This window comes from Leptosomus discolor, chromosome 7, assembly GCF_034619465.1.
Source record: "Leptosomus discolor isolate bLepDis1 chromosome 7, bLepDis1.hap2, whole genome shotgun sequence".
Classification (NCBI taxonomy): domain Eukaryota; kingdom Metazoa; phylum Chordata; class Aves; order Leptosomiformes; family Leptosomidae; genus Leptosomus; species Leptosomus discolor.
In genome coordinates this window covers 61,478,470-61,502,597 of record NC_141397.1, presented here as the reverse complement: position 1 = coordinate 61,502,597, position 24,128 = coordinate 61,478,470, and the positions used below count along the sequence as shown (strand labels likewise).

The 24,128-nt window shown below is 43.7% G+C and overlaps 1 protein-coding gene across 2 annotated transcripts in view; it reads right to left on the bottom strand.

Moving 5' to 3' along the window:
• Positions 1-22,514, bottom strand: part of GOLIM4 (golgi integral membrane protein 4) — a 32,252-nt gene extending 9,738 nt beyond the window's left edge. For both annotated transcript variants that reach the window (XM_009949462.2, XM_086468263.1), the window contains exons 1-7: positions 22,328-22,514; positions 7,681-7,755; positions 6,182-6,231; positions 5,384-5,437; positions 4,735-4,885; positions 3,326-3,408; positions 2,653-2,736 (exon numbers count right to left, since the gene is read on the bottom strand). In XM_009949462.2, the coding sequence (XP_009947764.2) occupies positions 2,653-2,736; positions 3,326-3,408; positions 4,735-4,885; positions 5,384-5,437; positions 6,182-6,231; positions 7,681-7,755; positions 22,328-22,514 (684 nt within the window). The remainder of the gene's footprint in view (positions 1-2,652; positions 2,737-3,325; positions 3,409-4,734; positions 4,886-5,383; positions 5,438-6,181; positions 6,232-7,680; positions 7,756-22,327) is intronic.
• Positions 22,515-24,128: the final 1,614 nt, after the last annotated feature.

Below are 24,128 nucleotides of genomic sequence, written 5' to 3'. Positions count from 1 at the left end.
AGAAAATCTCTGTGGGACAAAGACAAAGGTTTGTTTTATTCATGCCAAGCAGGAAAATTGTCAAGAGGGGATGATGCAGTTTTCCTGGCAGACTAAAGCGAGGGAAATCAAGAGCACCTCAACTTCTCTTTTACTCGCAGAAAGAAGCGCAGTTCTCTTAGAAACAGTAATTTTAAAATATACATACAAGTCATGAAAATGCCAAATCCTCAACATTTAGACAGGTGTTACATAAGACAACAGCGAACATACAGAACTGAGACAAAGAAAGTCACAGTACATGGCTGGTGAAGAGCAAGGAAAAAAAAAAAAAAGAAAAGAAAAAGAGAGAAAAAGTAAATTTCTAAAGTCTTCCTGAAATGCAACAGTTAAACGTGGTAATTTGATTTGCTGTTTAACTTTGTACAAGACGAGGATACTTTCAAAAAGCTTTAAAGTCCAGTATAAGCTTCCAGACTGGTTGATACACCAGTCCCTGTCTATAGGGCAGACATATAAAAAGAGATTATTTTGTAAAGTAAAATCTCTGGGATGGCCAGGATTTATGAAAGCTTACTATACGAAAGATGGTGCCCCACAAGAGGGTTTCTCTGTTGCTCCAGTGGAGGCGGTGGGTATTTTTACTCCCCATTTTGAAGTCAGAAATGCATTTAATTTTTAAAATTCAGGTTAAAAGCTGGCTACAGCTTCCACTCGGTGACTGCGCATGTCACTGTGTGCGTTATGTGGTATCATAGCAATCAATAGTACAGCAGACAGGCATGATGCATTGCTGCCCAATGCATAATCCTCATACAAAACAATATCCACAGTGCTACAGATTGACATGATGCAATGCGTAACAGCTCCGAAGCCAGACGCACCTCGAAGCCTCTTCAAAAGCCTATGGCATCCATTAAAACAGACGGGCCTAAAAGCAAAGCAGAACGCACAGTAATTACTCTTGGCTTTCCAGGGGGACACTTCTGCTCCCTGATTAACTGCTGGAGAGTCCAGTAAGAAGTTTTAAAGGAAAGAATAGTATTTTCTTAAGACTAATATGCAGGTGTTGATTCGCCCTCCCCCCCCTCCCCACTGACCACGCAGAGAGACGAATACACCAGGATATTTAAACAGTGCACGTCCAGAGCAGAATTCAAGTACTCTGCTCCGCTGCACGAGCCACTAAGCTGAACATTGTGATTCAAGGCCACAGCTCAAAATGGTATTAATGCTGGCAGAAAGACAGGGTTTACAAAAATATATAATGAATCTGTCTGGCCGTTTGAGCTACGGAAAAGTACAAAAATTACAATGCCTTAAAGATTCAGGTCACAGATTCATTAGTGCGATATTGATTACTGATATTTAATGTCTAGAATACACATAGAAATCGAGGGGTCACTTATCAAGCTGGGTTTCTAAGCAATAATCCCTTGTGAACTTCCTGTAGCTGGTTTGCAGGAGAAACTGTGCAACTGTAGTAAATACCCTCTGTTCTGAAAGGATGTGCAAGACCCTTCTCTCGAAGGAAAGGTTCTCCATACCATGAACGCCACATTCTGCTTGCAGATAGAAAGGCTTTGTGTGACACGGGTTTTCTAATTAAAGAACTGCCTCAAAGCCAGGAGAAGTATATGGAGCTTCCCTTTGGATTTGGTGGACCTTAAATCAGACCCCTGCGTCCGCCCTGGTGGCGTTTCAGATGTCAGCAAACACGTATCAAGGAGCTGACATGGCCAGTGGCAGAAGAGCATAAATTAACTGCCAGCATATTGCAGTTTGGGAACTCGGATTCTTCATATGAAGGACTTCCCTGGTCGTTCCCTATCTTTTGAGTATCTACACATATTGACATGCACAACAAGCAGAACCAGGAAAAAAAAAAAGATCCAATGCTTTTATTGCCGCTAATGATTTTGTGGACCGTGAAAATACTGAAATGAAAAAAATTAGTCAGGAATAAACTTCACACTGCCTCATTGCCTCTCCCTCTGATCTTTCACCAATAATACTCCTCTGCTCCAGCATCGCTCCTCCTTTCAGACTCCCTGTGGCCCACACAGCTTGTACTGGCACAGCTGACTGACTCTCCAATAGTCTGGCAAAGTTTGTGCTTCCCAGATAGCTCAGCTGAAAATGACATTTAAGAAAGGTAATGCTGCTGCTTCTTTTTAACTCGCCTGAGTTCCACCTGGAGCTTACATGCTTCCACACATCCTCTACCTCTGTTGCACTGATGTATGTAGCCTTCTAAACCTTCCAGTCACGCAGAAAAAGAGACTTTACAGTATACCTGCACCCAGGTCTTTATAAGCGATACATGTGAACGTCAGAGCGCGGGATGTTAAACTAACGTCAGTTCTACCAGAGAAGACAGAGAAAGAAAGGTATTCGACAGCTCTCATGGCAGCAGAGATACTCTTCTTAGCAGCAACACATGCATTCTCGGGCCTGTAATACAGCTTTTGATTTTCCCACAGCCCTATGATTTGTGGCAGCTTCTTCTTCAGAGCAACCCTTTCACTCATGCATTTCCCTGCGGTGAGCAGCGCGGTGCCAGCGGCAAATCCCCCATGCGAAAGGCCCCATGCACAACGTTACAGTCCGCTGCACTGGGAGAGACGAGTTTTGGGAAGGTTAGAGCTAGCGGAAGCTGCTTTCCTTGCTGACCTGTGCAGCAGCTAGCGCACTCTTGTGGTCTTCCAGTGTCACTACAAGCTGGTTGTGTTGGGAGAGTAAGTTCTTATGCTGTTGCTACACAAAAAGAAGAACGTTACACGTTTCACACAAAGTTCATTCTAAATGTAAATGAGGTAGCCTGGGGGGTTTTGAACTAGGAGGACAATTCAATTTATTTCAAAAAGAAAAATCCCGAGTTGGAATGACAGCATTTATTTATTTAACACAGAATGCATATTAAACAGACACAGAAAGCAAGCACGCCAGGAAAGAAAATTTGGAGGCCAGGATTTGCGTAACTCAAAGTTAAAAGTTGGAGTAGATGTCCATGAACGTTTTTTTTTTTTTAAAAAAAATTTTAAAAAAAAAAAAAAAGCTGGAAAACATTAATTTAGCAAGCTTAGTTTGCCAAAACACAATTCTTAACTTGCAAAATCAATTTTCCAATTCCAATACTAAATATGTCTCTTGTTTTAAGTGAGCACATACCTAAAGCGCAGGTGGCAAAAACCAAGAAATCCAGTTCAGCCATATTCCTCTCCTTTTTGCCAAACAACAGAAACCACAAGTCTTCAGCACAGCTCATTTCTGGCTTGCTAAAACTTGGGAAAATTTTTCTTTTTGCCTAATGGTCTTGGAAAGTTCCTCTCAAAGCAAAGCCTACCTTGACATCTTGTAGCTGGGTGTGAATGTCTTGGTGAGCTTTTCTCAACTGTCTGTTCTCCTCCCGTAAGTTATACAGGGATTCTGTTCAAAAGAAATGACATACAGAATGTAAACCCTGTCAGATTTATAATACTAGACGAAGCACCAAAATTAAGACTGTCAATGCAAACTACATAAAATCCTACACAATTCCTACAGTATAAATGGACTGGAGTAATTGTATGGTTTGTTTATGTTACACCTCTCCTCAGCCCTACAAAAAGCTTTACGTTTTCAAGCAGAAAATGGTAAAATTTGGTTAAATTTTACATTGAGTGCACCCAGTACGCAATTGGAATTATGCATCACTGGTCACGCTGGGGACTGCGGACGGCAAAATTCATGATGATAATCCGAATCTTTAAAAGGCAGAGCGGAAGCCGCCCTCCTCTCTTCCCCTACAGCGCATCTGGCGAGTGAGAATTTTATGTTGTAGGGCCAAGCTGTTCTTTTGGAAGAGGCGCCCAGATGGCCAGTACACTTAAAACACTTCTGGGACCAGGGAGAGGGCCTTCTCTTCCAGCTTCTTACATCACGTCGATGTGGAATATCGCAAGCAGGCACAGGCAAGCTCGTCCCACGCTCCAAGCTGCCAGGCGGCGATCCAGCCCCGTCGCAGAGCTAGCTGTGGGACTTCACCGGTGCGGTGCCAAGGCAGAACTAACAAACCCAGCCTCTGCCCGCAAAGTGCTGCGCAGGCAAAGCTGCAGACGGCTCCACAAGTAACTCATGGGTTACGACACGCGTCCGAAAGTGGCTGAAGGCCCTCGATGGGGAGAGCCCCGTCCTTTTGTTCTGTGCAGTTGTGTGATTAAAGGGGTCTGCAAACTGCAAAGAACCTCTTTAATAGGAAACTGGATGCTGAGAATAAAAAAATTGAATACTTCATCATCCAAGTGTACAGGTACATGTTTCAGAGAAGCTGATATAGAGAGAAAATGTGGTCTAAGATGTATCTAAAGTAATTTCATAAAGAGGCACAATTAAATCTACGATACAAGTGGCAAACATTCTTAGATTGCCTTTCAATTACAAAAAGGGAGTAAAGAGGCAAACCTATTTTTCCAGGTTTATAGAAGCCTCAGAACTAAAAATGAAAGACTGGCTGAACCACTTGACAGGCTTTTAAGTGCTGTGTTTCTTGCTGTTTGTCTAACCTAGATAGAAACAGGAAGCACACAGATGAACAGATTTCAGAAAGAGGCCACAGAAAATCATCAATAAAATGTAACTTATCAGGAGGCCTGAGATGCATGAATGACCTGTTAGTGAGAACAGAGAAAACGCCTTTCTGCCTCACATCCCCCAAAACACAGCAACAAATACACATTCTAACACAGGCAGGTTACAGACCCAGGTTACATATACCCTTCAGCTTAGAGATCTCCTGCTCTTTTTCCTGCTGCAGCTGTAAGTATCGCTCCTTGTGATCACTGAATGTTCTGCTAAACTCTTCTCCTTGTTTTCGGTGATCTTCCTCAAGGTCAGCGTGCTGTTTCTTTAGTTCTTCATGTTGACTCTGCAAATATCAAGTTGGGACACTGGAACAGTTCTGTATCTGCCTATCTGGCTAATATTGTCTTTGGCGAATTGTTAAGTAAGTCCAGATGAACAGGAAGCATTCATAACAAGCAGCTTATTATTCAAAGCATGCATATCGCAGCTCCTTCCAAACACAAAATGATCTCTGATGAGCAGTCTCCTGTTCTAGGGCTACGTCACCTCACCCTGCAACTGCACTGTCCCGTTGAGAGCTGCTGATTGTGTCGAAGAAAACCTTTACAGGCCAAACTACGTAAGAAGTCAGCATTTCATACAAGTAACTGCACTTGAAAAGATTAAATTACCCACTGGAAAGCCTGACTAGGAAAACCTGCAGTAAATCATCTTTTAGCAGTACCGTGGTAAGAGGAAGGCCCCATCGATGTACAGACATTTCTGGAGTGAGCTACCAGAAGCTGGTGAGGCCGCATCTGCCTACACAGGACACTGGTATTCTGCTACCTCAGGTACCTACCTTCAGCATCTGGTGTTGCACACTCAGCGCGCTGTATCGGCTGTTGGAGTCTTGCTGCAAAACAAGACACCAGCGTTAAACAGAACACTACTGTCCTGCCTCTAACCTCTGCACGCGCGGCTCTTGAGGAGTCGCAAGCCGAGGGACGTTAATCCCCAGGAAGCAAATTAATCTCTCCACTTGCTCTGGAACACAGCAAGCACCTACATACTGTGCACTTACTGCAGCAACGATGGATTTGAACTTCTGTTACTCAGCTCACAAACTGCTCCCCAGTTTCAACATGAAGTAGCCATAAAATCCTAATTTACTTGCTTTATATAAAGAGTTCTCTACAGGTCTCTGGGTCCTTTGCCAAACACAGCTTTCCTTCTGGCACTTGGTACATAAAACAAAGTTTCCTGGTGTTTTTATACTTTCCAGTTCAAAGACCACATGTTAGAAATTTGTCACTGTCCTTTCTCTGTGGACTAAGCTACAAAAAGATTTCTAACGCCTTATTATTCCCCCTTCCCCTTAAAAATGGTAACATCACGTTTGAACTACTATAATATAAACAGGAGGATATTTTCTAAATTAATTTTCTGGAAACATATTAGGATCTCTATTACAGCTCCAATAATGAGGAACTACAGAGCACTTACGCATGCAGAGCAGAAATTGAATAAGTGAGCGCTCTTTCAATTAGCATTTTGTGAGACCTCTTCCTTTGAGCAGTGTAATTGCAAAGCATTTCCTTTTTCTTGCAACTCAAATAGCATCAACTATTAAAAATGTATACTAGGAATGATGACTTACCCTTCCTTTATTTAGTGTTTCCTGTGCTTCTAGTTTATAAACAAGAAAATCTACAACATAAAAGGGAAAATTCTGATGAAAAGAACCAGGAAGATTACAATCAGTACTTAAATGACATAACTGTTGCGTACATAAATTCTCTTAAGAGCTGAATACTTACGCAGTTACAATTTTCCAAAAGATTTTCAAAAAAACTACGGAGAATTTAACAAAATGCCCAAATTTTGACAAAATAGTTTCATTAAAAAAAGTTTCACAAAATAGTTTCATTAAAAAAAGTTTCACAAAATAGTTTCATTAAAAAAAGTTTCACAAAATAGTTTCATTAAAAAAAGTTTCACAAAATAGTTTCATTAAAAAAAGTTTCACAAAATAGTTTCATTAAAAAAAGTTTCACAAAATAGTTTCATTAAAAAAAGTTTCACAAAATAGTTTCATTAAAAAAAGTTTCACATCTTAGTGTGAGATATAGGGGGTACAGGCTCAAGACTACAGATGGGTACTTACATCTGTTACAAGAATACACGATTTATACCTGTATTTACACGATTATAAATGTCCTTCTCTTTTTGAAGGATGCTGCTGGGCTTCTACTGAGAGAGTTCATGTATTAGAATAAACAAGTATGTACTTCAAGAAGTGTGAAAGTCTAGACTAAGTTTAAATAAAACAAAAATTTCCCCTTTTGTTCCTTGATCCTCTTTTCAGGATCTGAAAATGCAACTCCCCTTTGCAGAGCAGCAGGGCAGCTCTACACTAGATGGCACCAGAAAGCTATCGAGAACTGCACGGTACCAATAATTTCTTACACCACCTTGGTCTTTCCTAAAGGAGATGTTCTAATTCAGCAGCCGAGTCCTCAGCTTTAGGAAGAATACAGGCTCTCCTCGGAAAATTGCGGTGAATTTAGAGCCACAAAAGACTCAGAGGAAGCCCAGAGGCTTGCATTCTGCTGAAGGTTCGTTCAGAAAGGGCAGACGTGTAAGAAACACATGTGCCAACATTTCCCCCTCACGCACACCTACAACTTCGTTTTAAATCAGAAAAAGGTATGTAGGCATGCGTTTACCCTTAAGCATGTGTAAAAATACTAATTCAGAGTCTAATTTCACACTGATGGAATGCAGGAAAAGATCCCATGGCTTCAGTACAGGTTTTAAGTTTTCAAGCATGCTGGAACAGGATTTACACATGCCTGTACTCCACATATGGGCTGGCTTTATGTCCATCCATATACACATATTCTCCGTGTACACTATGCCATGTTGCAGTGATCTGTACACAGTACTAAAAAGATCATTACTTTCTAAAAAGATTAAATAAATAAATCAATCAAATTTAAAAACAGGTACTAAAAAGACCCCCGCAGATCTGCCGAGGCGGTCCTGCTAACGTGTTATACATTGGCAACTCGTTTAAAATTGAACAAAATACATCCGAAGTTACTTTCTAAAATAATCAAGTTATCTTAAATGTCAAAGTGAAAAGCACGTTTTTACCTTCTTTCGCTTTCTTATGTTCAAGCCTTTCCTTTTGTAATGACTTTTCTAATCTTGACCTGTGCTCATATACAACTGAAAAGAGAAATTTTGTACACAATTCATTTTAAAAGTAATATATACAAAACACACCACCAACCCCCAGCACACCCAGAGAGCATTGGCACAGAATGTACCAGGAAAATACAAGTGGAATGAGGTCATAGGATAAAGGACTGTTTGTATCATTTGGGACAGGAACTTTTTTTTCTTTTCTTTTCTTTTTTTTTTTTTTTTTTTTTTTGCATGCTTTATTGGTCCTGAATTCTGGGTTATTTCCATTGCATAAACACAGAACGTGCCAACCGTGCGAGTGATTTGTTTAGGCAGACAGTCAGCTCTGGTGGATCTACATGAAAGCTACCAAATCCTGTTTCCACCTTAGGTGTGCAGGTACACATTTTCCCGTGCTTTCCTTCTCTCCTGCCGTGTTTGTGAAGGGACAAGGAAGTAAGACAGGACAACTTTACTGTTGTAAATCCTTGCAGCAAACAAACTGTCACAAGGAGGGAACAGAGATGCCCAAGAGCAGGACGGCTTAGAAAGGTGCAGTAGTACACTAGACCGGCTGCTTAGGCTAAGACATGGAGAACCCGAGATCCCTTCCTAAATTCTTCCAAAAACTTGGACCACTCAGTTTTCTGTGACCTCCTTTTTTTCTGAAGCCTGGGCAGCAGTATCCTTTTACACCACAGCACTGTTGAAGACCCACAGACTGCACAAGCGCTTAGGTAGAACGTCCTGCATTGCTTAGTAAGCACGTGCTGACAGCAAGTACACATATGCTGAAGCAATATCCATATAAGCTGAGAAGGATTTGGAGGGGTTTTTTCACCCCCCAGTTAAGGAGATAAGGCAGAAGAACAAAATAAATCAGCTGAAGGGTTAAGATAGCTGAAGTATAAAGCTAAACCGCACGCTTCTCTGTAAGGCTGGGGCACCAGAGACTGCTCGTCAGGACATCATTTCAGCTTGAGAGTAAAATTCAATCTTCACTGATTTTTAAATCCATTTATGCATGTTCTTTAATTGAGTCAAAATACCCACACAACAGCCTAGAGATGAATAAATGGTCTGCGTACAGCGCTTCAGCCAAAAAACCAACAAGCTGAGGTTTTGGGGGCACCACTCGTAGTGCAACCTGAACATCCTCAGGTCACGGTAGTCACGCCAGGTGTCACGTGCTGTGTCGCTGTCTCCTCCAGCAGGGTCACCAACAAAAAACTGCGCGTGTTTGCCAAATTCTACAAGCCCTTTGAGCCAATGCTGCCACCAGAAGAGGTGGTTCTGCTGCTTCTTCTCATGCTGTCCTTCGCTCTCACTGTTACGGGTGATGGGACAGCAGGACCTAGCAGTTGGGGACAGGGGGCGTAACAATTTCGTCTGGTGGCAGCGCCAGCCTGTACAGTTTTTAAGAGAGCAGCAGTGACAACTGGCAGTGACCTGGAATGCTGGGTGGCATGGCATGGGACAGACTGCTCTCCAGGTTTGATCACAGAAAGCAGAGACAACCTTATTTCTAGATTTTTGCAGTATGACAACCACTCTCGGTCCTATCAATGGTCCAACAGGCCAACCATGCCACCCCTCAAGACCTGACAAGAGCAGGTACCCAACGTGGACTACACACAGTGAGTTTCCTTGTCACTGTCTCCCAGCAATTTATGACTCCTACAGACTGTCCGAGGCGACCGCTCAAGCTCGGTTTAACACAAGTACCTTTCACTGTCCAACTTATAATTTGCACTCTTAAAGAATTATTAATTTCTATTAATGGAACATGTGATTTTTTCCTTCAAAATTAGGAAACTCATTTTCTGAGAAGTAAACCATTGGTGACCATAAGCCTTCAACAGGAAGCATCAAAAAAAGATTTATTTATATCTTGGCAGCCACAGAAAACTCTCGCACCTTAAAACATGTTCTTAATTCCACCAAGGTGCATTCTGCAGGCTCTTTAGCTACTGGCTTATCTACAAGTGTTTACAATTTAGCTTAGAAACTGGATAGCTAATCAATCCTTGTCATCTCTCTGTACTTCGCTATTTATCTTCTAAAGTCAAGGGCATCAGTCAAGATGAACTAATGTATCAACATCCTCTGCAACAAAACAAGCAGGTAATGAATATTCAGTGTCACCAGCAAGTAAGCTTTCAGAGGAGGGGAAAAAAACGGCAGCATTACAGTAATGGTTTTATCTAGGCACCGAAAATTGTGAATGCCGAATTACATTGCAAAAGGACCAGTGGTTGTAGCATAGCAACTCGGGAGAGAAATGAAAATGCGTAATGGGCTTCCCCTCCCATGCGATCAGGCTGGAAATGGGCATTTTGGCAAACAGACTGAACCACAAACGGATTCGAGGTTACATTTTCATTTCACTTCTTTGTCCGCAACCGTACCTTCCTCAGCTCCTCCACAGAGGCAGGGGGGAGAGCGCTGCACAACCAACCCGTAATAAAGGGCAGGAAGAAAGGAGCGGGAGAATGCAGGAGTTTGGGGTTTCGGGACCACGGGGCTGTGCGCCTTTCACAGCTCGTCACATCTCTGCTGAGCTTTGGCTTTCCTGCCTTCACCCTGCCCTTTGACGCAATGTCTCTACACCTCTGCCAGGCAGGGCACCCTCACGGCCACCTTCTGTGGGCTAACCTTTGCAATGCTGCAACAAAGCTGGTAACGTCTTAAAACAGCCCTTCAGATGGCCAAAAAGGGCTAAGAAAAGCTTCCTCCTACACCTCTCCCGTTCTAGTTCGTTTACTGGTTGGTCCAGCAACGTTTTTCTCTGATAAAAGTCCATGATGTGCAATGGAATGAAGATTTTGATTAAGAATAATGATTAAGAAATTAAGAGTAGGTTGCAGGTCAGATTTTTTTAAGTACATACAGGAGTTCATCTCCCATAAACATAAATTATTCCCAGCAGTCAGGAACTTCCTAGCCAAGAAGAGTCCAAACTACCAGGCTCCTGTTACTACAGCAGGGGATTTCTTGTTCTTCACTATCAGCCTGGATAGAAGATGTCCGAGCAAGAATCTCAAAGAAATAAATACATTGAAAAAACATGTTTTCTATTACAGGTTTCCCAGCTGGGGGGTTGAATCTATGTAAGGAACCTGACAAATTCCTGCTGCTGTGATGCACCGACAGGGCATTTCACAAACCATTTTTTCCCAGGGTAAGTTCTTAATTTTGTACTGATCTTTGCCCAACAACTGAACTTTGTTTCTATGTTATATTTAATAGAATGGTATGAAAAGAAGGGGAAAAACCCAATCTAATGGCTAATACGCACTATTCCCAAGCTTCAGAATAACCGCAGGTATCAGTTTAATTCTTGAAGTTACCGATATAACGTAACCTACACGAGTGACCAAAGAACAACAAACTCACAGAGGGATGATCCAGCCTCAAAGAGCAGAGCCCAGAAACAGAACTGGTAACATCACAGCTAGTTAAAACACCTTTCACCTTCAACAAGGAAATATTTAACAGCTCTTGAATTGATCCCAATTAAGTCAAGTCGTTGATTTAAGATTTTTCTCATACAGAAAAGCAAGCAGAGGAGAAAGGGGGGGGGGGGGTGTGATGCTCTATAGGTTCTTAGAAGATTATACTGCTGTGACCATTGCTGAACGTTAATTGCAACACAGGAGTCAAGCGGTGTGATGAAAGCAAGCTTATTTAACAGTCATGGTTATTTCTCTTTGCTTTGCACCTCTAAGCAATAAAACTACTATTAAGCAAAATAAGCCATTATTGTATATTTAAAATAAATTATTTCCTACTTTACATTATCAGCAATTTTGCAACTGCGTTACTTTGGTATTTTGGTCTGTCAGAAGCATGATTTCAGAGCCTAAGATACCCCAGCTCCCACTCTCTTACACACTGGAAAATTAAGATTAGATTGGGATTTGAATATCCGTGACGCAAGAAATTGTATTACTTCCCATGTTATTGTTTCTTATGCAATTCTGCAATCTTTCTCTGAGCTTACAGTATTACTTTTCATTTAAAACCAGCAGATTTCAGTAGTCTTGGCAACAGTCAATGTTCTTTTCTCTCAGACTGTGGCAGAGTTGAACTGAACAGGCAGCGTGTGGTAAGCCACACTGGCACTTTTCTAGTAACACTATGAAGGTCTGTAGAACATAGACTTGCTCTAAGAACACAGTTAATTTCCAATTCTTCTCACTGCAAACAGAGCCATTTAAAATGTGAACCCATGCAAGCAGCTTTTCTGCTGAGAGTAAAGCATTTCCATGAGCCAAGGAAGAATCCCTTCAATACGGGGAAATAGCAGAGATTTCCCAGTCTAATGACAATCATTAAAATTTTGATCTCACAAGATATTTCTTGACTCACTTGGTGCTAACGTTTCATGCTGGGAGAACACTTTTTTAATATAGCAAGACCTGCTCCCCAGGCTTCCAGCTCTGTGTTTGATTAAGTCACTGAATCTGGCTTTAAACAAGGAGATCCACTATTTCAATACCGATAATCGTATCAGAAACAGATTATCAAACTGTGGGAAGCTCCTGAACAAGTATTAGGATTTCCTCACCACAGTACAACCCATACTGGACACAGTGTGCACTCCATCTATTTCAAGGACTCTCAAAGGAGAGTCTTAGCAATAAATGGATATTCCAGTATCTAAGACACAATGGAAGTATTCCCACAATAAAGACAAGGAAAACTGTGTTTTAAGTACAGCGCAAGAAAATGACGTTACACTAACCATATATTTTAATATAGTGAACAAAATACTGAAGCCATTTCATATTTTATGCCCTTGAAGTTTTCTGTTTTGAATTTATACAAGGACAGAAATAGAAGCCAAGATAATGTGAAACCGATTGTGTGTGAAAAACAAGCATTTTCCCGGCTTAATTATGCAACAATTTTGCATACAGGCAGGGACGGACTGCTCTCAATTTGCTCACTGAAAACCACAACTACAGGCAGTATGACAGTTACATTTACTTTAAAGCAAACCCCTACACTCTTCAATTTACTCACGTTAAGAACCATCAAGTAATAGCTTTGTCCAATTACAGACAGCCACTGCGAAAGAGCAGAATTCCTTCTAGCAAGCTAAACCATGCATCAGCAGTTGTGCTTAAAATAACCACTGCTTTGACTTAATTCTCTAGTCATTTGTGTTGCTCAGAGCATTAATAATTTTAAAGAGAAGTTTGTATTTAATATCTGGATCTTCATATTTAGGGGTTTTGTAGTGTCCGTCATAGACCTACGACTGATTTCAGTCGCACGAGGAGAAAAATGTAACATCTACTGCTTTCTTTCAGAGATCCTGCACCAAAAGTAACCTAGCAATTAAAAGAAACCCATTCCTCTGACTTAGTACTCCAGCAAGAAACTGGAACTGGGGAATGGGACTTGAGCAAATTAGGGAGATTTGGGTCTGACCAGCTCGAGTGCAGGCAGCTAGCTGCACACCGGAGCGACATCCCTGCTGCACCGTGCTCCCGCTGCAGCGGTTCCACACCAACGACATGCACCGCTACCACTCAAACAGCTCCACACAGAGCTGCAGATGGAGCCTGATCGACTGACTGCACTTAGGTCAAAGTTGAGCTGTAAATAATCAGATAAGGTCTACCCAAAGACAACACAGAAGCGACTACATGCATTTTCATGTAACATTTTCGATCTTGGAACACTGGAATTTTTTTCTGAGTAAATTTTTCTGAAAAAAAAAAAATCCCAACAGTTTGGAAATTACCTGATCCTGGTAGTTGACATGACAGTGAGTGTTGGGAATCTATTAAAGCTCCCAGCTGACTCCTTAACTACAGCTGTGAGAATCCTGCTTTTGGCTCTACGGACTCCAACTCGTTCCCTGGTGCCTTGCCCAGGACAAGAATTATCACTGATGCTCTCTCTGAAACTTGCCTTCTATCACGGGTTTTTCCCACACTGACACTGCAGAGCTCGGTAACACAGTAGACAAGGTATCAGAACTAATCATGAGAGAAGCTGGAATGCGTGGAGAGTTCAGATAACCACGTGAGAACATTCATTCACATGCCTACCACACCTACAGCTTTGCACCCCTAAAAAGAAAAGAGGAAATCTGAAGCACAAAGTGGAGAAGTGTTGTGGAACTTAAAAGCTTTGCTTTGACTGCAGTTCTGGAAATGGAGGAATGCTGGGGAATTTGGCACACTAATGCAGTTTGCCCCAGAAACACATCCTTCTAAGAAATAGTTGTGGCCTCTATTCAATCATAAGGATGTCATGAAAATTAATTTCTAAACTGGGGTAAACATCTACATTTAAGAGAATCCTTTTACTCCACCCTGCCTCACGTACTCCCTTTCCTAGAAGTCAATAACACCTCTAGGAAACAACAGATTTAAAAACAAATTGTAAGCTCTGTTGGGATATAGGGAGTTATTTATCATGTCGAAGCAGCAAACTGTAATAGCTGCTGCTAAAAATAAAAGTTTGAGAAGAGGTATTAAACAAGATTAAATATTTAATCCCTAACAGTTAGGTTTCAGACATGACTTTCATTAGGAAAGTGATCACGTTTTCCATCCCAGACAAGATTTCCTGCACACTCCACAAAAGGTTTCTTCCAGCCTTTGGTGCCACCCACGGTTATGACATGCTGGGTCAGATTAGTGTCTCACCTTGCATATGCTGTTTTCTATGCACCTATCTACGCTAAAGACTATTTTTTTAAAGTGATTATAAATGCAAATAGTTTAAACAAAACCTGTGTAGCGATTTTAGACTTAAATTCTCCAGGTTAGCAGATTTACTTCCAAAAAAATTCTATTCCCTCTTCATGATTTTCTTCTCTCCGATATTCTGCCATTTTTGTCGTGACACACCAGATCATTCTGAAGAAAACACACAAACATTCAGAAGAGCTGCAGAGACAACAGTTTCCTTCTCACATCATCTCTGAATATCTGGGTCTGCTCACCTCTCAGCTCCAGGAAACAAGGGCCTGTTCTTACCCTCAAAAATTGTTTTAGACTTTTTTTTTTTTCATTTTACACACAAGTCTAGTGATACTATCTACATGGCGTTAGGATCTATATTAAAAAAATATATATTCCAACGAGTGCAAAATTGACATTGAAGAAAAAGAACTTGGTCTATATATACACACACACACGTTGTTTGAACGGTCTCTCCGAACTGAAACACGTATTTGCATTTTTATCGTAATGGAATATAGCAAAACCTGATGTAATAGCTACAGTTATCGCCTTACAAAACTGCTAAACCGCTTCCTTAAATTAGTTCTCGAGAACTCTAACACAGGGGACTTGGAGCTCCAGCTGTTATGTTTCAAAAAACTGCAGACAGAAATCAATACCTTGCATTAGTGGTTCATAAGGTATTTATTTTTTTGGTAACAGAAGATCACTGTCAAGCCTCAAACCATGCATCCGAGTACGACAGATTAACTGAAACACTGAAAACGGCATTGCTCAGCGTGGTGGCACGGATAGGGATAGGCTGCTCACGATGCCCTCCAGGAGCACAAGCAGGCCATACTTCTCCCAACATCTCCGTAATTACGCGCTGGAAACGACTGCCAAACGCAGGGATCTGAGTCACCTCAGGAATATAAGACGCGAGCTAATTTCAGATACCTTGGGGGCATGGGCGGGGGGGGAAATGCAGAGGAAGAGGTGGAGTAATTGCAGTTTCTTTTATTTCTTAATTAATGATATACAGTAGAAAACCTTGGGAAGTTTGGTTTATGCTAGATCACCACAAAAAGATCAGAGTTGCACCCAGCCCAGAAGACCCTTCTTTAAACAGGGAACAAGATCCAAACAGGCTGAATTCCTTAAGTGCTCACCTCAGGCTCCAACATGACTAGAAATTCATGGCCCTGAATCCTAAAAATCCCAAGAAAATAAAAATCACCCAACAAAAGATTCTGCCTCAACTAGTTGTTCTGTATAGTTCACTTCTTCAGTAATCTGAATTATTTAGCTTTCATCACCATTAAACCTCAAAACAGCACCTGACTTACAGTAGGACAGATTTAATTACTTCTTCTATGCAAGGATCCTATTCCAAAATGAGCAAAGTGAACTGTTTTAGCCACAAATGGCTGGCAATATCCTCACCACTACATAAGAGGTGCTATAATGCGCACTCAAATCTCAGAATGGGTGGAAACCTTACTCATGAGATTGCCCCACCCATACACAGCCTGGAGAGCCTGAATCCTGCCCAACAAAACAACCAGCCCAATGAGACAATGGGTTTGGAACATCATATTGTAAGACTTAAGAACTGAGTTTTGCTCATGTAGGAAGCAAAGAAGTAACTGTGGCTTAGGCTTTGGTTTTAACAGTAAAGCAACAATCTTAACTGAACCACTCCAGGAGTGCCTAACTCTCAGATATTAAAAGTTTTGTCAGTACGACTGCAAAGTCCAGCGACCCTGACACTTCCCACGCCGTGTGCTCAGCACAGCTAGGTATCGCTTAAACTACGCTGTTGACTACAGGGTTTCGGGCTCACTTCGCAGCTGTAGTTGTCAGATCGTGACCGTGGCTGTTTCATCCTCTGCTTCTCTAGGGGTCTCCTGCCAACAAAGCTGATGATGTTTTAGGTGATGTCAAACCTTTGCCTGCTAGGAATACGTGACAGAAGATGACTGTCAAAGAAGCCAGAATACAAATTCACCAAAGCATCCGCCCATCTCGCCTCCCTCCTCCTCTCTCAGCTCTGAAGTGTTCATAAACCCAGACAGATCAACCACTCACAAGCTTTAAAAGGCTTAAAACATCATCAGTAACAAATAGGTTCAGGATATTGGCTCTATCTTGCATCAGTCTGTTAGCTACCAAGCCCAATATTAAACCGGAGAGGGGGAACAACAAAACCCAGGGAACAAACCCACCCTGTTACCTCATGCTGCTTCGTATTCCTTCAGACTCCATGCTCTGCGATCTTCAGCCCAGATTCCAACTTGGGTGCAGATGCAGCATTGCAGCGCTAGCAAAAATTTATCCTGGAACTACTATGTCCACGAGGAAAGTGATTTAAGGGCATTCGGGCACAGATTACAGGAATGGGGAAAAAATATAGATACAGGCATCTGCTCACTCCAGTCACACAATTCAGCTGCTGCGACTCTTACTCACTATGGACCTCGATGCAACAACCCAGCTCCCTGAGTTAACTGAAATGAACAAAGCTCTGGCACCTTTTCTGTACTTGGATTATGAAGAAATCTTGATCATTACAGATAACCCGAAATCTTCAGGTTCAGCTGCGAAACAGACATATATCTATCTAAATATACATTTTATACATACAAATGCATATAGGAATATACATTTACAGCACATAGATCTTCCATACTAAAATTTTGCACAAATAATTTCAAACATATAATGTGTCTGAAGTATTTAGAACATTAAACAGCCAGTGGAAAAAGTGAATGGAAGTACAAAAGAGAGATTCTTAGATGAGGTTACAAATACTGGACTTGGTGTTGAAGTACACCCGCGTGCCAGGAGTACCCAGAGAACTAACCTCTACTATTCTAGAGCTACCACAGATCTTTCAGGTCCCAGACAGCAACAAAACACAATCAAAATAAGCACTGTAGTGTTACGTGCAATCTGAAACTAACAGGAATGACAGGAATTCAGGCTGCTGTTATTACGGAGAGCAACCAAACCATATAGGGGCTGTGTAGATGTAGCTCTACTTGTATGATGGATGCGGAAAACAAGTTATCAACTCTTAGCTCCTCCCAGCTCTGCCAACTTAAGGTACAAGTTCAAATAGAGTACTACAAAAGAGGGGTGAGTGGTGAAGTACATCCACATCTGTACGTACTTCACTAAGAACAGCTTTGGCATCTACGTAGCTAGCACGAAGACAGACGTAATAAATATTAACCACTGAAGTCACACAGAGGTATGATCTAGCATTGTCTCTACACACAAGGCCACTATAGATGTGATCAACTTCTAGCAGGTCACCTCCAAGGAGGGACCTTGGTTTAGGACAAATGACACAACAAGCCCAGAGGAATTGGACATTTGCTTTTCAGCTGGTGCTTTCTAGCGCTGGATCAGATAGCCTTGAGGAAATCCACACCTCGCCTACAGCAGGGCAAGCTCCACACTCTCACGTTCAGAGTCCCTGCTGGGTTAGCTCCCAAGATTATAGCATGGTCTCAGCCTGCACAGATTGCCTGAATCCATCAGATACGTTAAGACTCTTTCTCTTAGAGCAGGAAAATTAAGGTAGTAAAAGGCACTAAATGTAGGCTGTTATTAGGATTAGGGATTAAAACAGATTAAACAGATTAAAATAGTACACAAGGAGTTATTAAATACCCAGAGGATGAGAGGCAGAAGCTGTAAGGGCTAAAAAGACACTTGTAGATACATTCAATCTTGAAGCAGTCAAAGATACGATCAGGTTCATCTACAGCTGTCAGTGCATTTCTGTTCTAGCAACTGAACTCTGCTCCTCTATGGCCAAGAGTTTAAGACATAGTCTGACACACCTTTGTAGGAGGCAAAGAGCGGTAAGTTTTGTTTGTATCATTTTAGGAAGTACTAAATAAGATTATGTTCATGTTCCAAACATATAATGCTCAGAGAATGAGATTCAAAAATAATCAGCTTACTGGGAAGATCAGCTTCTCTACAAAAGACCTTATAGATAACAGACTGTAGATTTTCTTAGCAGCCAAGAAATTTTGTGTCATCTCTAAATTTTGCCTCCGGTACTCCCTTTGTGGGTTACAAAAGCAGCCCTACTTTCTCCGTGTCCATCAAAACTTTGTTAAAAGAGACAAAAATGCCAAAGTTCAACATTCTTTTTTGTAAGAAGTTTAGCTTTCAAATACAAAATCTTCTACAACGCGAGCTGTCTAAAGGGACTGAGCTTAAGACCCCAGACTCTCCAAACCAGTTATCGTGTTCCCCGAGTCTGCCATCCTTCCAGTCGCACCCTGGTCTTATTTCAAGAGGCAGAAATACTTCTCAGCCCAGTAGCTGAAGCTGTGAACACCCGAAAAAGCAAACTTCCCACAAGAACTCTCATAAGCAGCCCTCTTCAGATCAGGTGCGTGGGTTACATGATTTTGAGACCTCTTCCTGCACCATTTTTCATTGATCTGTACTTGGTAGACAAGAGTGCTGTCTTCCCATGTATACAGAAGATTTAGCCTGCTTCACGTGCTGCGTTTGAGCAAAACAAGGCAATGAAAAAGATAAAAATCTAAGACGTCTGGCTTTTCAAGCAAAAACAGAAAGCGCTGCTCATTCAGGCATGAAGAACTGGCAACTACCAAAAGGAAGGGCCTTACTACCTACCTAGAGAAAAAACCTAAAAAACTGCACAGAGATAGAAAAATAGTAGAGGGGACAGCAGTTAGTGAAGGGAGGCTACACTCTGAGCTACATCTGAGGATTCTTCTTAAGACTTTGGGCAGACAAAGGCATTCAGGTCCAAAACTGCAACCTTATACATAAACTTAGGAGCTGCCTGTGATCCTTAAGCATTTACAAACTGACTCAGGTTTCACCCAGAAGCCCTAACAGTGTTCCTCTGTGTACTGCTAGGAAAGCAACTGTCTTTATAGGCACCAGCAGTCACAACAAAACCCAATCAAAATTCAGACAACAGGCGATATTTCACTGTCACCCAAGCATTTCACTCCAGTCGGCCTTCCAGGAGCACAGCCAGCCTGGCACAATACAGCCTCAGGATCCTCAAAAGGACAACTTTAAGAAGTTTCCTTTTTTTAAAACAAAACAAAACCAAAAAAACCCCAAACACTAAAAACCTACTGATTAAATGGCTGTTCAAGAAGTCCAAGGTTCGTTTCTCTCCTCAGCTCGTAACGAGCTTTAAGGTCTTATTTAATCTCGCAGAAGAGAGGTGTAAACACTAAGAAATCAACCACTGTTGATAACAGCACCTTCTTTTCCTCCTGGCATGCTGTGTCAGTGACCTCACCCTTTAACTGGTTCTTATTTAAAAGATTTCAGAGCGCTCCCATCAGACGTCAGGCCCCAAAGTTGTCTCTAGACCATTATCTACAGAGAAACTGATTACACTGTGTGGAAAAGATAAGTCGCACTGCTTTAGTATTGATACATTTTATTGTTCTCATTAAAACAAATAACATTCGAATATTCTCTTGTGTTGTTAAGGACAGCAAAGAGATGTAGCCTAGATATTCTTAGGGGTTTTTGTTTGGCAACAGAAACATTGTTGATTTAAAATCCAGGGCATTTAAAAATCAAAAGTTCAAAGTGCAGTCAGACACTGCACCTGCAAACACAGGATTTTCTGTCAGCATTTTATGTTGTTTGAAAGACTCTGTTTAAAGAAAATTCCTTCCTGTTGTTCTACATCCAAGAGTTAAATAGGAAAGGTTCAGAAATGGTTTTGGTGGTGTACATCGCCAGTTAGCATGCCGCCTGCGTATGTCTGGGCGAGTTGGGCACAGGCACAGGTTCCGAATTCTCAATGCTCTCCTCACTAATCAACTCCAACTGCAAAGATCCAAGTGATTACCCAGGGCAGGCCATCCCAGAGTCATTAAATGTACAGGGAAAGACAGGGAAGAAAAGTTTATTTCTAGCTCATTTGGCCCAAATCCTCCAAAGTCCTTTGGCATATAGCTTCCACTTGCTTCAGTGGGAGATCAGGCATCTAACGCTTGCTGCTGCGTTTAGTATGTCTCTGGGCTCTCAGCCTTACCCTTTTTTAGGTGTAACAGCTATTGCCATAATGCAGGAAAATTTAAAGAACCAATTTTATTGTTATATTTTTCCTCGTATTCTGTGACTTAATTGCTAGTAATTATCTTTTTTAAACAAGGTTCACTGCTACCATACTAGGCATAGATAAGATCTCCTGCATAACAGGCTTGATACATTGGCATGGGTCCCAGAAACGTATGAATTTATTGCATTGATAATCAAATGTATGAATGTTTTCAGATTCTGCTCCACATGTTATATTTCTCATTGATACACCAAAACAAGCAAGAGAATGCTTATATAAAATGCAGCACTGGCACCACGTTTTTTCGACGATTAGTTCCCTGCTGCTTCCATGAACTCGCTTGGACAGACGATGGCTACTCAAAATAATGTCTCAGACATGAGAAGTTTAAACTAACAGTCCAGATCCAATCTATCTGATCAAGAGAATCTCTCCTCTGTGTTAGGACAAAGTTTGTTGCATGCTCCTCTTTGGTATAGCCAGAGCAACACAAAAAGCTAATTTGTTGAACTTGAGCCTGAGAACAAGATGTTCCTGTGTCCTCTTCAAATACTGTTGGCAAATATACAGCCTAGCAAAAGTAGCCCTTTAGCCATCTGCCACATACCCATCTCCCAGCCAAACATTTACACCTTTTTCATAACTAAAATGAAGGTTTCTGTCAAATTTTTTCCATGGCATTACCTGGAAATGGCCTGAAATTGAAATACTAAGTAACGATGGTCTCAGATCGTAGCCAAACATATTCAGCCAACAAATCACTGTAAGAACCTAACAGCATAAGCCCAATTCCACGCTCTCTGCATAAAAACTGTATGCTTCTAGGCATGCTTTTATGCGTGCTTCTGCAGTAAAAAGTATGGTTGACGATCACCCTGAAGTTAAGTACTGTTACAGCTGCTAGAGCAGACCACTCCTATTCTTGTTTTATACAGTTTTAAGAAACAAAACTCTAAAGACTTTTGAAAGTTGCCTCTGGACTTTGCATATGCTGACCCGATAACCCTGCACTCGACAACTAGGGAAGTGCTGAGGGTCCTGCACTTCCCAGAGCACTGATGCTTCACACGTATCTATCTGCCGCTTTGCATCTGATTTCTGGACGTGCAGATGTTAGACATCGGCATCTTTTCATCTTCACATACAAGACGCCCACGTTCGGTGCATCCTTAAGCCAAGATACACAAGGATCTGTATTTATGTGGCAGCTTTAAGCCAAGAAATTCAAAGTCATTCCAAAAGTAATAGAATAGCCTTATCCAAATACCTTACTTGAACTTTACTGTCAAGTTACCCTTTAAAAAAATGCTTTATTAGAATACTCCTCTCCTCCCTCCTGGAGCTATTTAAGGTTTGTGCTGCCCAGGAACTGCAACCTTGCATTACTGCAGCTGAGTGCTCTCTCAGCAGCATAAAACTAATACTGCTAAGACAACACAGGAGCACGCAAACATCCCAGAACTGGACGTGGTCTGTACTGCTAGATGAGCAGCAGGCAGCATGCCTGCCGTTTCCATTTATACCAGGAACTGCCAAGTGATGCGCAGTCCCTTTGGGAATAACAGTCACTCTATAAAATGCATGGAATGAGAGCTCTCTAGGAGTCCAAGGCAAAAAACTCACACCGACTTCAGCGGGGCCAGGATCCTACGCACGCTCAACTATCAAAACCCCACAGGCTGGAGGGAGAGAAGGGGAAGAAGTGCATAAGGAGCAAAACTTTGTCAGAGGTTGGACAGGTGGAGCCCTGACTTCCCCAGAGGAGGAGGAGGAGGAGGAGGAGGGTATTCTGCAAGCCTTAGGAAAGGGCGGCAGAGGCTCCTGCCGAGGTAAGTACCTTGTAACTGAGCTGAGAGCGACTCTTGATGCTGCTGGTACTTGAGCGCCGTGGCCTCAGCCTTCCTCAGCTGGCCCTGCAGCTCGTAGTAGAGCATCGCCCCGTAGAGGAACCCGAACACCACAGTCAAGAGCAGGAGGGTCTGGAAAATCCGCTTCTGTTTTCGGGAGCACATCCCGTTGCCCATGTCCCCGGCGGGGTCCCAAGGGGCCCCCGCCCTTCACGGCTTAGCAGCGGGCAGCTGGAGGCGGCGGACGACGAAGCGGCGACATCGGAGGCCCCGGGCCCGCGCCGGGAGGAGGAAAAGGAGGAGGAGGAGGAGGAGGGAGGGAGGGACGGAGGAAGGGATGGAGGAGCCGGCCGAGCGCCTCAGCCCCTGGGCACCGCCGCGGCCCTGACACCCCGGGCGGCTTCCCGCTGCGTGCGGGCCCCGCGCGTTGGGGCGGAGCCGGCGGGACTCTGCGCGGAGCGGGGCGGGCGCCCCAGCCGCATGCTGCGGCCGCGAAGCTGCCCGCTGTCGCCCGGCCCCCCGGCGGCGGGAGGGAGAAAGGGAGCGGCCCCCGGCTGACTGTCCCGGTCCCCGCGGCAGGGGCGGGCAGCGGCGCTGGCTACCGCGGCCTGCGGGAGAGGAGCTGCGGGGCGGGGGCGGCTCCCTGCTCTCCTCAGGCTGCGCCTTCAGCCCGGGCCCCCCCTCCCACCGCCGCGGGGACCCGCCCGCCCGGCCGGTGGCTCCGCCGCCGCTGCAGCCGCCAACCTGAGGGGGAACAAAGGCAACTTCCCCGGCTCCGCACTTACGTGTCACCTCCGCTCCGCCGCGGCTCCCCGCCGCGGGATGCCCGAAGGAAGTCCCGCTCCGGGCGCGGCCTCATTGGGCCCAACCGCGGGTCTCTCCCCACCCTTCGGGGCGGCAGCGCCTGAGCGCATTGGGTGCCCGCCGCGTCCGTCCGACCCGCCGGGCGCTTCGCTTCCCTCCGCCCGCCCCTCTCCTCACGCCCGGCCCAGACCGGCCCGACCCGGGGCAGGGGGCTGCGCGGGGCCGGGGCTGCGGAGGAGCTTCCCGCAAGGGCCGGGGGAGCCGGGACCCCTCGTGTGAGGGGGCAGAGGGCTCCGAGTAGGGGCGTGTGACACCGTGCGGGCCGAGGCCGGTGTGGCAGCCGGTGTGGCGGGCGTGGGACCGCCGCTGGGGCAGGGGGTGACGAGGCCTGGGGCGGTTGGAGGGTACCCGGCCCCGCAGCCACACTAGGGCCCGCGGGGGACTGCGGGACGCCCGGCTCCTGGGGCTGAGGGGGCCTCGTACTGAGACGGCAAAGCCCCAAAGAGCCTCTTTTTGTAGCCAAGCGCCTGATTGCTTTACACTCTTCGTCAGGTTGATTTATTTTTCCCGTAGGTCGTTGGCCGTGCCTTGTTTCGGGGTGCCGGCCGCGCCCGAGCGGTGCTGCACATCGCGACCTTTGCTGCTCTTTGCCTTTTCCTTCTCCAAGGGCCGAGCTCAGGCCCCTGGTGAATCTTAATTCGGGTGCAGAGTCTGTCTGTGCTCGTGTGGTGCTCCCCAATGCCACTGTCGAGCGTAAAAAGGTGAGGCAGGTCTTACGGCATTTAGGATTTCAGAATTAGCATAACTAGAGTTCTTATTACGGGAAGGAGAGCAACCGCCAAGACTCAAGCTGATCTAGAAGTAATAATAAGCAAAAAAATCAAATACATACTCCAAAGTTATTTTTTCTAAATATATCTGGCTCGTTGATCTGTGGCTTTCACAGGCATTATTCTGGCCTTAAAAGAAAAACTACATCAAAGAGGC